Genomic DNA, 13494 nt, shown 5'->3' on the forward strand with positions numbered 1-13494 from the left:
ATGCTCAACACGGTATTGACACTTAAAAACGGTTATGGGTTTAATCCCAGGGAAAGCACAAACAAACTAAGATGCACTGTTAGTCGCTTTTTGATAAAAAATATGATTAGATCGGAAACTTTAAAAAGGTGATTTGTTAGTGATTCACTTGATGGATGACAGTAATGGCAGAGATAAATTTACACTGTACACAAGATTCAGTAAGAAAGACTTGATTGATTGATTGATTTGATTTCAGATCGATTGAAGATCTGTGATTGATTACCACTCATGGCAGGTTTGCTGGCAGTATTGGTCATGTTAGTGGATGTGCTGGTTCCTCCTGTGCTCCAGTTATCCCATCCACCCAACAGATCAGGCTGACTTGCCGATGATGTCATCTTAGGGGTCTCTCCAGCTAACTTATCTATTAAAGTTTAATCAATCAATATTTTTAAATGGTCAGCAACTCAATCAACAATGAAACTTTGATTTGTGAATCATCATTGGTCTCACGATTCAGTAGAATGTCAACGATTTGATTCACTCCGACATCTCGTTGCATTGCATCCTCAATTTTTTATTTAACAGCATTAAATTTTTTTATATTACTGTCTCATTCAAAGTCAATGCAAAGATGCGAATAGACTTGATTTCGTGCAGGGCTATGCGAATGACGCAATTTGGGCAGCACTTTTGCCGTGAAAGCGTGTGCTATTCGCCTCAAATGTGTCTTTGCGCAAGTTGAAAATATTCAACTCAAGCAAAAAATTAGCATGACACGAATTTAAATCCTGCAAGTAATCAAGAGCGAAGAACGCAAGGCTTCTTGTTTGGTGTGTTCGCAGCACGAGAGAGAGAGAGAGAGGGGGGGAGAGAGAGAGAGAGCCCACTGCATTTTTAAATGATTGATTATTTGTTTCAATATATTATGAATCAATGCAGTAATCGTTCATATTAAAATCATGATGCATCGTAACTATGATTATATTTAACAGCCCTACTTGTCCTGATCTGTAATAAAAACTCACTGAGGTTGAAGAGGCTGGAGTTGGATCCAGGAGGTGGAGCTTTGAATCCACTGCTGCCACCGTCTGAACCCAGGAGATCACCAAACAGATCTGATTCTGAAGATCCTGATGCTACACCAAAAGGGTCGAAGAAGTCTGCTGTGATAAAGTGATTGTAATACAAGAAAACAATCCTTTAGAGCGGACACAAAAACTTCATAAAATAAAAATCTGAAATTCCATTCATTCACTTCTAAGTATAAGGGAGTGCGGGGCACACAAACAAACTCGGGGTTAGTTGTAACACAGACTGTTTACATTGTTGCACAGGGTTGAGCAATTTGTTTTTCCGGTATTTTTTCACACTGCCAAAAGACGGTTACCCGCAATTTTTTTTGGAAAGGTACAATGTTTTTCCATAGAGTTATTGATTGCAAGTGTTTTGGTGGCATGTAAGTAAATTTTTTCATCATGTTTTTTTTTTTTGGTTTCTGAGTTGGTTTTGTAAAATACCAAAACCAATGTTATGTCATATTATTCAGAGTCTTGTTGACTAAAATAGCATCATTTTAAAATATTTCAGCAACTTTTTTGGTGGGCTTGAAAATATTGTAACGTTGTGTTATGCTAACGTTAGCGTAACTCTTGTCGTTGTTTTAAATAGGCTACACACGAATGATTGCTGGCTCACAAAACTGTGCCTGTCTTATCAAAAATTGTGTCAAAATTTATTTTTGTTCATATCTTTAATATTGATTGATTAACTCTTTCCCCGCCATTGACGAGATATCTCGTCAATTAAGAGAAAACGCTTCCCCGCCAATGACGAGATTTTCCGTCTTTCCGCAATACTATTATCCACCAGGTGGCGCCCTTCCGCAACTTTTTAAAACCGGAAGTATTGCCCTATGGCAAGCTGCTGCATGTCCGTGTCTGTTTTAAAGATCGCTCTGAATGGGATCTCTATGAAAAGTCCGTCATAAAAATTGAATTATCTCTACTTTTTGCTCAAAATATGGTGTTTTTGCAAAAACCTACCCATATTCAAAAGCTGATTGCAAAAGAACCACTAAAGGTAGGATGAAACGGTTTTTTTTGTTTGAAAGCAGAGGGTCTGTTCTTTCATTTGGTATATTGTATGTTTATATATTTAAAGAAGAACATTTTCTGGAAGGCATTAAACTTTGGTGAAAATCATGAAAAACGCTGGCGCTGGCTGGCAACTTTTTTTTAAAAATGCTGGCGGTGAAAGAGTTAAGGTCACGTCAAAGATTGAATTCATAATGAAATGAATGGCTAAAGAATTTGATTTTGAAACTGTAGTATGATTATTACAGACTGAGTCACATATAAAATGTTTTTATTTTGTCATAATTTGACATTTGTATACATTTATAATTGAACTATGGTTAAATGAGGGATGAATAGTGTAGATACCTGTCTATTATAGACAGATATATAAACAATAACCAATTCAAATTTATAGACAAAATAGTATTGAAATATTTGCCTGCAAACTTAATTTTTAGCAAGTGTTACAACTAACCCCCTGCCTGTTACAATGAACCCCACCTATGGGGTAAAGTTTGCACTTCTGTCACGTTTGGTGTAATTGTCCAAGAATGATAAGTACTAGAAAAAAACTTCAAATGTTCATTTGTAGCAGAGATGTGTGTGTTGCTTGTGTAAAAATATAATGTATCAAACTCAAATATTTATTTAATGATTGAGCAAAACCAAAAAGCGTTAGGTTGTGCCCTGCTCTCCCCTATTATGTAACTTTCAATATGTCATCAACTTTAATATAATAATAAATAATAATAATTGCCCTTATCTTTCCTGATTTACATTTAAAGGTCCAATGTGTATATTTGTAGAGGCATCTAGAGGTGAGACTGTGAATTGCAACCAACGGCTCAGTCCACAGCTCACCCCTCCCTTACGAAACGCACAGAGAAGCTACGGTAGCCACCACAGGACAAACACGTCATCGTCTGAGACAATGTAGTGACTAAAGAGTAGACTGCGTAGAAACATGGTGGTGCGAAATGCAGACTTCCATGTAGGGGGACACGCTGTGTATGTAGATAAAAACCTCTTATTTTAAGTAAAAAAAAAACATTAAGGTCTTTATGTATAAATGTATATTATATAGCATTTCTGTCAAGAGATCCTCCTAAAAGTTACACAATGCACCTATAAAATGTTTAACAGATGCTTTATTCCAAAGTGATCAACAATGGAGACCTGGGGTTCGAACCTGCATCCTTTTTACATTATGTGTGAGTTAAAACACATTTTGTCAACACAAACACTCGTTCTTACCTTTAGTGGCCGTCGGTGCTGCTTGACTCTGTGTTGACTGTGTGCTGGTGAAGAAGAAATCTTCTCCAGTACCTTCACCTATCAGATCTTCTGTGCTTACTGCAGGCATAGTGTTGGGTGGTGGAGCAAAGAGGTCGTTCAGAAGATCGCTGTTACTGGCAGAACTCTTCAGGCCCGGCTCAGCAGCGATGCCTGGTTGAGGGGTCATCGCCGGAGGGCAAAGGTCAGAATTCAGGCCGAGCAGATCCTCTGTGTCAGGCTGGGGATCGGGTGGTGTGGTTGTAAAATCTGCGTCAAATAGAGGTTCGCTGGTGTCTCGTGATAGAGTCATATCAGCAGGGGCGGAGTAAGACACCGACTCCTCCTCTGACCCACCAGCGCTCAAATCATCCTGCTCATCTAACTGGCTGTCAGGGTGATCGTATTGCCTACCGCCATCTAAACAAAATACAGAACAAAACCAGAACTGAGTACAAGAGAACATATTATGCACATTTTAACAAGATGTAATATAAGTCTTGAATGTGTATGTGAAGTTTCAGCTCAAAAAACCTCACAGATCATTTATTATAGCATGTCCAAAATGCCCCTACTTGGAAGGGAGCAAAAAAGTCCCGCTTTCATCTGTGTACCTTTAAATGCAAATGAGCTACTGCTTCTCACTCGCTTACCAACAGACAGTGAGCGTTTTTTGGGTAAAAATAGATGTGATTCCTGTGAATACAGTCTTGAGTCAATATTATATTTAGGCACATTAGCGCTGCAGTGTGGTAAAAAAATAAAATTTAGAAAAGTTTTGAGTAAGATTAACCAGTAAGTCAGTGGCCGTGGGAGGTGCTTTATCAGTGTGACATCACATTAACAGGAGAATCAAAACAGCATGACCAGTAGGACTGCTTTGGTTTAACAGGGATTAAAAAAGAAGAGGTTGGATTTTTTCATTGTATGGTTGTTGTGTTCACACACTGCCAACACACATTTGGGTGATTCTCGCGAAATAAGACTTATGAGGTGTCATGAAACACTTTGATAAAAAAGTAAATGCTATCAAAATAAGAAGCATATACAAACATCTCTTTGTGTACTATTTTGCACATGATTTCAAATGACATCATACATACTAACTGTGTTGTTTTTGCACATTTAAGGGGAACATTTTCATTACCGAAATGTGTCCATGACTGGATTTGGGTTCTTTGACATGGAAATATTTATAATAAAAAAAATAAAATAATAAAAAGCTTCAGTGCATGTTATACTATAAACATTTACAGTAAAGAAACATGTGGTATTTGATGATCATTGGTAAATGTAGAGACAATAATAAGGAATATAAATGTGTCCAAGACCAATTTTCTCATCATCCGCAACAATTTTCAATCATTTTTTAAGCCCTCAAGGAACTAACAATTATTGTAAGGGACATAATTGATTGTGACACACAAGATGGCTACCAGGTAAGCAGTTCTTATTTTTTCTCTCCAGATAAAAGTTGAAATTTTGTTTGTCATAGTACCTACACAACTTTTTAGTTCTCATTACCGAAACATGAGTTTGTAAATGCATATATTTAATGTAATATCATGTTGCGGTAATGATCATTTTTGATAATGATAATCTAAAAAAATTAAATAAATAAATAGAATTTATAGAAAATATGTTTTAAATCCTCAAAAATAATGGTTATAATAAGTTCAGACCTTAATCTTATATGTGCATAAAAAATTGGCTTCAAGAACTTTTTAAAAATTCTGATCCTGGACACCTTCTAAATCTGGATTTTGTGAGAATCACCCATTTATGTCCAAACACTTGTAAATTGTGTATAATAAAACAACGGCTTCGGCCGTTTTGTTTACCTTCCCAGTCCAGCGTTTGGAAGAAGTTGTTGGCGTTGGAGTCGGTGCTTTGAGGGGACGGTGAGTCCGATTCTGTGTGTGGATCCTCAGGTAAGGATTCGGGCATTGAGGGTTCAGAGGCATAACAGGCGGTAGAACCGGGCTGTCGTGGAAGCTCTGGTTTACCTGAGAAATGTAATTGACAATTGAAAATTTGAGCGTGCCAAAGGTAAAATAAAAATCACAGAATAAAATAAAGACACTATCGATTTTTTTTTACATTAACATTTTAAATTTGCGCATTTGGTGGATGCTTTTATCCAAATTGACTTGCAGTGCATTCAAGCTACAGTATACATTTTTTATTATCAGTATATGAGTTTCCTGGCTATTAAACCCCTGACATTTGGTTGTGAGCACCTTGCTTAACCAATTGTAACACTGTACCAGAAAACCAGTCATAAGGGTAATTGAGATTTATACGTCATCTGAAAGCTGAACAAATAAGCTTTTGATCTATGGATCAAAGGATAGGACAACATTTGGCCAACATACAACTATTTGAAAATCTGGAATCTGAGGAGGCAAAAAAAATCTAAATATTGAGAAAATCACCTTTAATGTTGTCTAAATAAAGTCCTTAGCAAAGTCTTACAAAAGTAAAGTTTTGATATATGGGTCAGTGACAAAAACGGTGTGGCATGATGAGAAATCTTTCTAAAAAACTTGTTTTAAAAGCATGCATCAGGTTTATTTTAATGCACATAGTGTATTTATGTTGATTTTATGCAATACAATTTTTTACATTTGCACTATTTTTATGAAAGGTATGACTGAATGGACCTGAAAATGTCAAATGGTGTAACCGCCAATTGCACCAAAGAAAGAAAAATATACATTTTTTATCCACCTTGATGGCATGTAAGCGTAATCATACATTTTTTTTAAAATATCATTTTATTAGTTATTTCTAATTTTTTTTTTTTAATTTTGCAATTATCCCCCCAAATATTTAAAACCAGAAATTTTAGACTTGGTCCGCAAAAAAAAAGAGAATGTATGCAAGTAATCTGCAAATTTATTTTGAAATTTTAACCCTTTCACATTTAATTGAATCATACAGACAAAAAAATTAACGTCACGTCATTGACCCATATTTATAAATTTACAAAATATCTTTATTAAACATGATCTTTACTTAATATCCTAATGATTTTTGGTATAAAAGAAAAATCGATACCCCTAATTGTATTGTTTTCTTTTGCTACAAATATACGCATGTGACTTACGACACAACTGAGCTACAGTAACCGTAAAGGGACTTGAGATCGTAACATCAATGCAATCGAGAAATTATAATAAATAACACAAAAAATGTAAATTGTAAACTCACCAAACTTTGTGAGGATCTCCTGCTGTTCATCTCGGCTAGAGAAAAGGATCTTGGGATTGAGTCCTTTGGTGGAAAAGCTTTCCCAGGGCGGGCTCTTGTTGCTAGGGCGATCCTGAGGCTCCACCTCCACATTTACATGCACTTGGAAGAGATCGGGATATTTCTCCTGGATGTCACACGCATCAAGATCATACCTGCAAACACGCATGCAAACACAATTTTAATGGAAATGCTCTGCATGAAGGTTATTACATATAAGAGAAATATATTTATAATCCTGAGTCTCACTTTGCAAATTTGACAGTGGAGGCATTTCTGGGCACGAACCCCGTATGGAACTGAATTTGAAACATTTTCATGGAGGCCATCTGCAAAAACCACAATACATGTTAACATTTTGTATCAACACAGGCCTTACAATCGGGGTTTAAAATGATCTTTTTGCTGATCTACAGCCTGATCTTACTTTGGCCTGCAGACGTCCACCTAGCGTGGCACGAGCGTGATAGATCACTATTAGTACATCTCCCTGCACGGTGATGTTCAGAGGAATCTCAGCTCGAGCGTCCTCCATCCTAAAATCACTGCAAAAACAAAATAAAGCGGCAAAAATGACAAAATAAGACATTAGACACAGGTAGCAGGCAGGCTCACTGATACCCTGATATCTAGCATAACAAAACCTCCATAAGTTAAAGGACTTACCTCATCCGGTCATATTCCAGCGAGGTGGTGGCGACGCGTTCATCGCCAACATAGACCTCACAAAATGGCCGGCAGCCATTACGCTGCTTATTAAAGAGTGGTACGGGCGTCATGGCGACGGAACGGATGGTGATTGGCTTGCTGTGGGGGATTATGGGCTCTTCTGCCATCATATCACACATGTATTCAATATACCTAGATCCCAAGACAAACAATCATTGATTAAAAACCAATAAATTACATTGAGTCTTGACACACACATATTCTGAACAAAGCAACATATAAAGGAATAATCCACCCAAAAACTGAGTGGGTTAATAACTTCTCATATTAACCTGTTCACATCAGCAATAAAAAATAAGTGCTGCAAATGCATAGCTCACGTATGCATTGTGTGAAACCAGACTTTCCAGTCATGTGTCTGAAACTGCCGAATGCAGCATCTATGTACATATATATCTATGGTCGGAGGTGGTGCAAAAAAGGAGGTGGGGACTAACTGGCATTAATATCTTTGTTCCAAGCTGTGCGATTTAGTAAAGGTGGGGACTAATTTGCATAGATCTGCGTATACTAAATGAGGCGAGGGTGTAGAATTACATTTAAACTGTTTTAAAGCGTGAATACGTTTCATATGCTATTATGATGCTCAAAGATGAGTTTTAAGTGATAAAATTATCCACTACAGGGGGAAAGAATCAACACCAAAACATATATTAGCAGTAAAATACAGCGGCATGTCAATAACTTATGGTGACTGGTTTTTAGATAACAAATCTTTTGTCATGCAAGAACCAATGAGATCTTAAAAGGATAGTTCACCCAAAAATGAAAATAATGTCATTAACGACTCACCATCATGTCGTTCCAAACTCGTAAGACCTCCGTTCATCTTCAGAACACAGTTTAAGATGTTTTAGATTTAGTCAGAGAGCTTGTTGACCCTTCATTGAAAATCTAATCGGAACATTTTGGTCCAAAAATAACAAAAATTACGACTTTATTCAGCATTGTCGTCTCTTCCGCGTCTGTTGTGAAGCGCATGCGCGAGACTAAAGTCACATGACTGCAGTGACGCGACTGAAGTGTTATCCTCAGACATGTTTGCCAAGTTTTTTTTCAAACTTACAATGTGTGTCTCCCTCAGACTGTAAACGAAGGCCGGGCTTACAAAAAACAACCACCAAAAAAAAAACAGCTGGGGCGCACCAGATAACACACGCCATCCGTGTCGTACAGAAGAAAAGACAATGCTAATATGAATGAAGTCGTAATTTTTGTTATTTTTTTGGACCAAAATGTATTTTCGATGCTTCAACACATTCTTACTGACCCACTGATGTCACTTGGACTACTTTGATGATGTTTTATCATCTTTCTGGACATGGACAGTATACCGTACAAAGATTTTCAGTTAAAGGGTCAACAAGCTCTCGGACTAAATATAAAACATCTTAAACTGTGTTCCGAAGATTAACGCAGGTCTTACGAGTTCGTAACGACATGATGGTGAGTCGTTAATGACATTATTTTCATTTTTGGGTGAACTATCCTTTTAAGATATCATTTGTTCTTGCATGACAAAAGATTTGTCACTATAAAAGTTATTGACATGCCGCTGTATATAAACGTTTCAATATTAATTTACTTAATGTCACAAGTGCATGCCTTCTGAAACATGTTGGGCGGTTTCCCGGACAGGGATTAGACTAGTCCTAGACTAAAATAAAAATAAGAGCTGTCCAAACGGAAAAACAACTTGCACTGACATATCTTAAAATACATCAGTGCCCTTTGTTTTGCCTCAAAATGCACGCCAGTAATATTTTTAGTAAGGCATGTTTGTCAAAACTAGGTATGGCCCTTGCCAATACCCACCCCTAACGAAAACCGATTAAATTTTTACGTTGCATGATTATTTTTACCATTATTCTGACTCATTGACCTGAGCAGGTTTGCCACTTTCCTTTAAAACATCGATATGACACAAATTCAACTGCTTGGAAAAGCATCAGCACTGAGATGCATCTTTCTTCTGAAGCAGAAACAATGTGACATGAATTACAAGTTTTAAAGCTGAGTTTTAACTAGGGGTGCTAAACAATTAATCGCGATTAATCGTTAGCAGAATAAAAGTTTTTGTTTACATCACATATGTGTGTAAACTGTGTATAATAAATATGTATATATATATATATATATATATATATATATATATATATATATATATATATATATATATATATATATATATATATATATATATATATATATATATATATATGTATGTATGTATGTATGTATGTATGTATGTATGTATGTATGTATGTATGTATGTATATATATATATATATATATATATATATATATATGAACACATTCATGAATAATTTTAAGAATTTTTTTTTTTATATATTAAGTATTTATATTTATAGATAATATAAATTATACATAAATATACAAATGTATATACACATGTAAACATTTCTAAAACATATACATGCATGTGTGTACATTTATTTATACAAATTTATTATACACAGTTCACACACACATATGATGTAAACAAAAACTTTTATTCTGCTAACAATTAATCGCGATTAATTGTTTAGTATCCCTAGTTTCAACCAACCTTTAATTCCAAAGAGATACCATTATGAGAATACACAACACCTTAAATGATAGTTCAGCCAAAAATGAAAATTACCACATAATTTACTCACCCACAATTCATCCTCAATTTATATGATTATCTTTTTTCAGACAGACACAATCATATAAGAGTTATATTAGAAAATGTCCTGAATGTTTATAATAATGGTAGTAAATGGTGTTTATGATTTAAAGGCGGAGTGCACAATGTTTAAAAAACGCTTTGGAAAAGGGAGTCGGGCCGAGTACCAAAACACACTTGTAGCCAATCAGCAGTAAGGGGCGTGTCTACTAACCGACATCCTTGCCTGGGTTGCGAATGTATGGGAGGTCTATCAAAAGAAGGTCCAGATTCTATTGGGGTAGGGGCGTGTATGTTAAGGGGATTTCAAATAGCAACATTGGCTTTCAAACATTATGCACTCCGCCTTTAAAGTCCATAAAAACGTGAGAGTGCATTTCCAGCGCATGCTGTAGGACGTAGCGTACTTAAAATGGTTCGCTCTTGCGTCTATCCGTGATTCGTTCCGCGTTCGTCACTACATTTTATACACACCGTCCCACAACATGTGCTGAAAACGCACTCAAACGTATACATCGAGGGTAACTTGAGAGTGAGTAAATCATGGTGTAATTATTTTATTTTTGGGTGAATACCTTAATAAACTACTAACTAATAACCAGTTACTGCCTAATCAGTATCATGCTTTTTTGTCTGGGAAGCAATGTTTGATCTCATTCTCATGAACATTGAAGACTAAATACGGTCATTAAGATCTATTCTGTATCTCTTGCCCTAACCCCACATCCTCATCACGCATCTAGAGATAACAAAGGTGTGATAACTTCTTCACATGCAAAACGTCATTATTATTGACTTATAAACGAATCATCACTTTCACTGATGTTTATATAACACAAGGTTTTTAACAAAATCCTGTCCCTGAGAAAATCTGCTAACAAGTAAAGACTTATAAGAGAGAAGATAAAGTAAAGCCCTACATATCTGCAACAACCAAGCAACCTAAAGGCTTTAGCAATGTCCTGGAAAGCATCCAGAACATATTTTCTTCTCCAAATGTAAAAATGTATTGGCTTTGCACTTCTTGCATGTGCAACTTCAACCTAACCCTGCTAGCAATCTACTGATCTTCATATGTGCTGAACAAGAGAACTGAATGTTCTTTCTGAGTCGGGTCACTTCCTTCCAGGTTTGCTGACAGAGTCACGTTATCGGCTCCAGAAACCGCTCGCTTTCACACTTGGTTAGAATCAAAAGATTCACAGGAGCCTGCAGAGTTCGCCAGAAACTCCTGGTGAGCCGAACGACCGGTGAGGTTACAGCTGCGGCAGGAAGTGACATTAGCAGCACCTTCAAAGCTTTCTCAAAAGCACCTGCGCTCGTGCTCACGCAGATGTCTTGCTTTTTTATTTAGTCTATTTCTGCCACATACATTCAAGAGCGCGTTCATTTAAAGGTGATGAGGGGTTTTTTTTGGTTTACCTAGAAAGTGAATGAGGAACTTGTTACCGTTTGTGTGAAGGCGAGATACCCGGTGGGCATCGCTTCATGCTGAACATGTAAACGGCAGCCTCGGCCGTGGAGAACAAGCGGCAGAAGCAGAGGAACGAACAAACCACGACAGCTGAGGCGGCCCGCCCATCCTACATAAAAAACACACAAAATTATGAAGATGATTGTACAATATTATTAGCTATTTTGTGTCTTTCAACCAAAGGAATGTGGTTTATTTTCATAAAAAATCCAACAACCGTATCCGTGTATGTATGTACTCACCAAACAGTGCACGATACAAATGTTCCTCTGGTCCTGCTTGAGCCACTGATGCATGTTCTTACATATACTGTATAAGTTCTTTAAAGTAGGAGCTCGCCTCGGCTGCCAACCACACTCAGATACCTACAACACACAAAATCACAAACATCACATGACTAGAACTAAACCGAACCAATTTCTATAAAAAACATTAATGCTTTCAATTTAAAATCACGATTTATGCAAGAATGTGTTTAAAATTTGACACTGATATTCGGGCTGGTTTTTCATGAATGAAAGACTTCAGTGAACATGTCATGATAACAGATCTTAAGGGCCGTTCACACTATCGACGATAACTATATAAAAAAAAAATATTAAAGAGAATAATGGATTTCACACCACAACTATAGCGATAAGGATACATGGAACGATCACTTCGGAATGATTTTTTCTAAGCCAATCAAATCTATTAAAATTTTAATTGCTTGCGTATTTGAAATGACAGACCACACTGTAGAGAAGCTCTTTGCTGAGGTCCATAACACCTTCCGGTATCTGTTTGTTTAATGGTCTGACCAGTAGCTAAACTGAACTTTTAAACACTGTAAACCCGGATAAGTTCTACTAACTCAAAAAAATTTAGGCAACTGATTGCCACTATTTTTCTAAGTTTGCCAACTTAAAAGTGTTGAGTACTGACAACTTCAATTCAAATCAAAAAATTTTATTTATCTAAACTTAGATAAGTCTTATATAAATTAAATTATATAATTAACGTAACTTAAATTGTAGTAGTAGTTTAACTTAAATATTTTGTGGCAACAGAACACTGTAAAACCCGACAAGTTCAGAGTACTCAAAATATTCAAGTAAACTAACTACCATTTAATTTTGTTCACAAATCACAGAAACATATCATGTGACTCATGAAAATTTGATACCAGTGAAAGTGTGTTGAGACTGAGCTCAGTGCTGAATTTCACATAGGTATTATTTATATGATAAAGCAACACAATATTGACCTAAAGCCTAAGCACAGGCACTACACTTCTGAACAATGGTAAGCACAAAACTAAAAAAATAGCAAACTTTTCTAAATCTCTAACATACATAAATGTTTAACACTACTGAGTCTTTTTGTTTACTAAAAAACACATAAAATATCACTTAATTTCAAAAAATGCTCTCTTTTTGCCGGCTCATGCAAAGCATGCTGGGAACTGAACCTCCTCAACCAATGGTGTTGATTTAACTTTAAAATGAAGTAAATTTGCAGTGACAGACTCTTTCTTAGCTTACCTGGCAAATTGAACTCATCGCAACCACCAAAAGTTTGTAATTATTTGCATCCAAGAGCAAATTCATCCGTTTAAAACACGTCTGAGTGCCCTTTCAATGATGATGTCACTTTTTGGTAAAAACCACCACTAGAGGGCGTTTGACTTAAAATATTTAATTATGGTTGAATCTACTTTTCAAGTTCCCTAAACTCTTTACCTTTGGTGTAGTTGTAAAAACTCAAAAAAATATTTACTGTTAACTTAAATCTATGATTGATGTTGAATGAACTCAAAAATAATAGTTAGCTAAACTTTTTGGCACATTTTGAGTACCAGGTACTTTCTATTATAAGTTAGTTCTACTGTTTGGTTTTACAGTGAAGAAATACCTAATTGAAAATAACAAATGTTTTGGTTGTGTTGTTTATTTTTGCATTAAAAGGACTTTGTTGTTATTTACTCTTAGCGCAGTTTACCGGAAGCTACTTTTTTCTCGAAAGCGGCTTGTTTATGTTTTTACCGCTGAAACCGT

General features: G+C 36.1%; 1 protein-coding gene across 3 annotated transcripts in view; it reads right to left on the bottom strand.

Annotated features, from left to right (window-relative positions):
* The window catches only part of gak (cyclin G associated kinase), a 40787-nt gene that overhangs the window by 5675 nt on the left and 21618 nt on the right, over window positions 1–13494 (bottom strand). Inside the window, exons 14-23 of one of the 3 annotated variants that reach the window (XM_065250958.1) lie at window positions 11701–11823; window positions 11434–11567; window positions 7251–7445; window positions 7012–7129; window positions 6834–6913; window positions 6546–6739; window positions 5174–5338; window positions 3315–3752; window positions 1011–1145; window positions 266–406 (exon numbers count right to left, since the gene is read on the bottom strand). In XM_065250958.1, coding sequence (XP_065107030.1) covers window positions 266–406; window positions 1011–1145; window positions 3315–3752; window positions 5174–5338; window positions 6546–6739; window positions 6834–6913; window positions 7012–7129; window positions 7251–7445; window positions 11434–11567; window positions 11701–11823 — 1723 coding nt within the window. Of the gene's footprint in view, window positions 1–265; window positions 407–1010; window positions 1149–3314; window positions 3753–5173; window positions 5339–6545; window positions 6740–6833; window positions 6914–7011; window positions 7130–7250; window positions 7446–11433; window positions 11568–11700; window positions 11824–13494 lie in introns of all 3 variants that reach the window. The other 2 variants (XM_065250957.1, XM_065250959.1) reach the window with 2 other exon arrangements.

Source organism: Paramisgurnus dabryanus, chromosome 5 (assembly GCF_030506205.2).
Source record: "Paramisgurnus dabryanus chromosome 5, PD_genome_1.1, whole genome shotgun sequence".
Taxonomy (NCBI): domain Eukaryota; kingdom Metazoa; phylum Chordata; class Actinopteri; order Cypriniformes; family Cobitidae; genus Paramisgurnus; species Paramisgurnus dabryanus.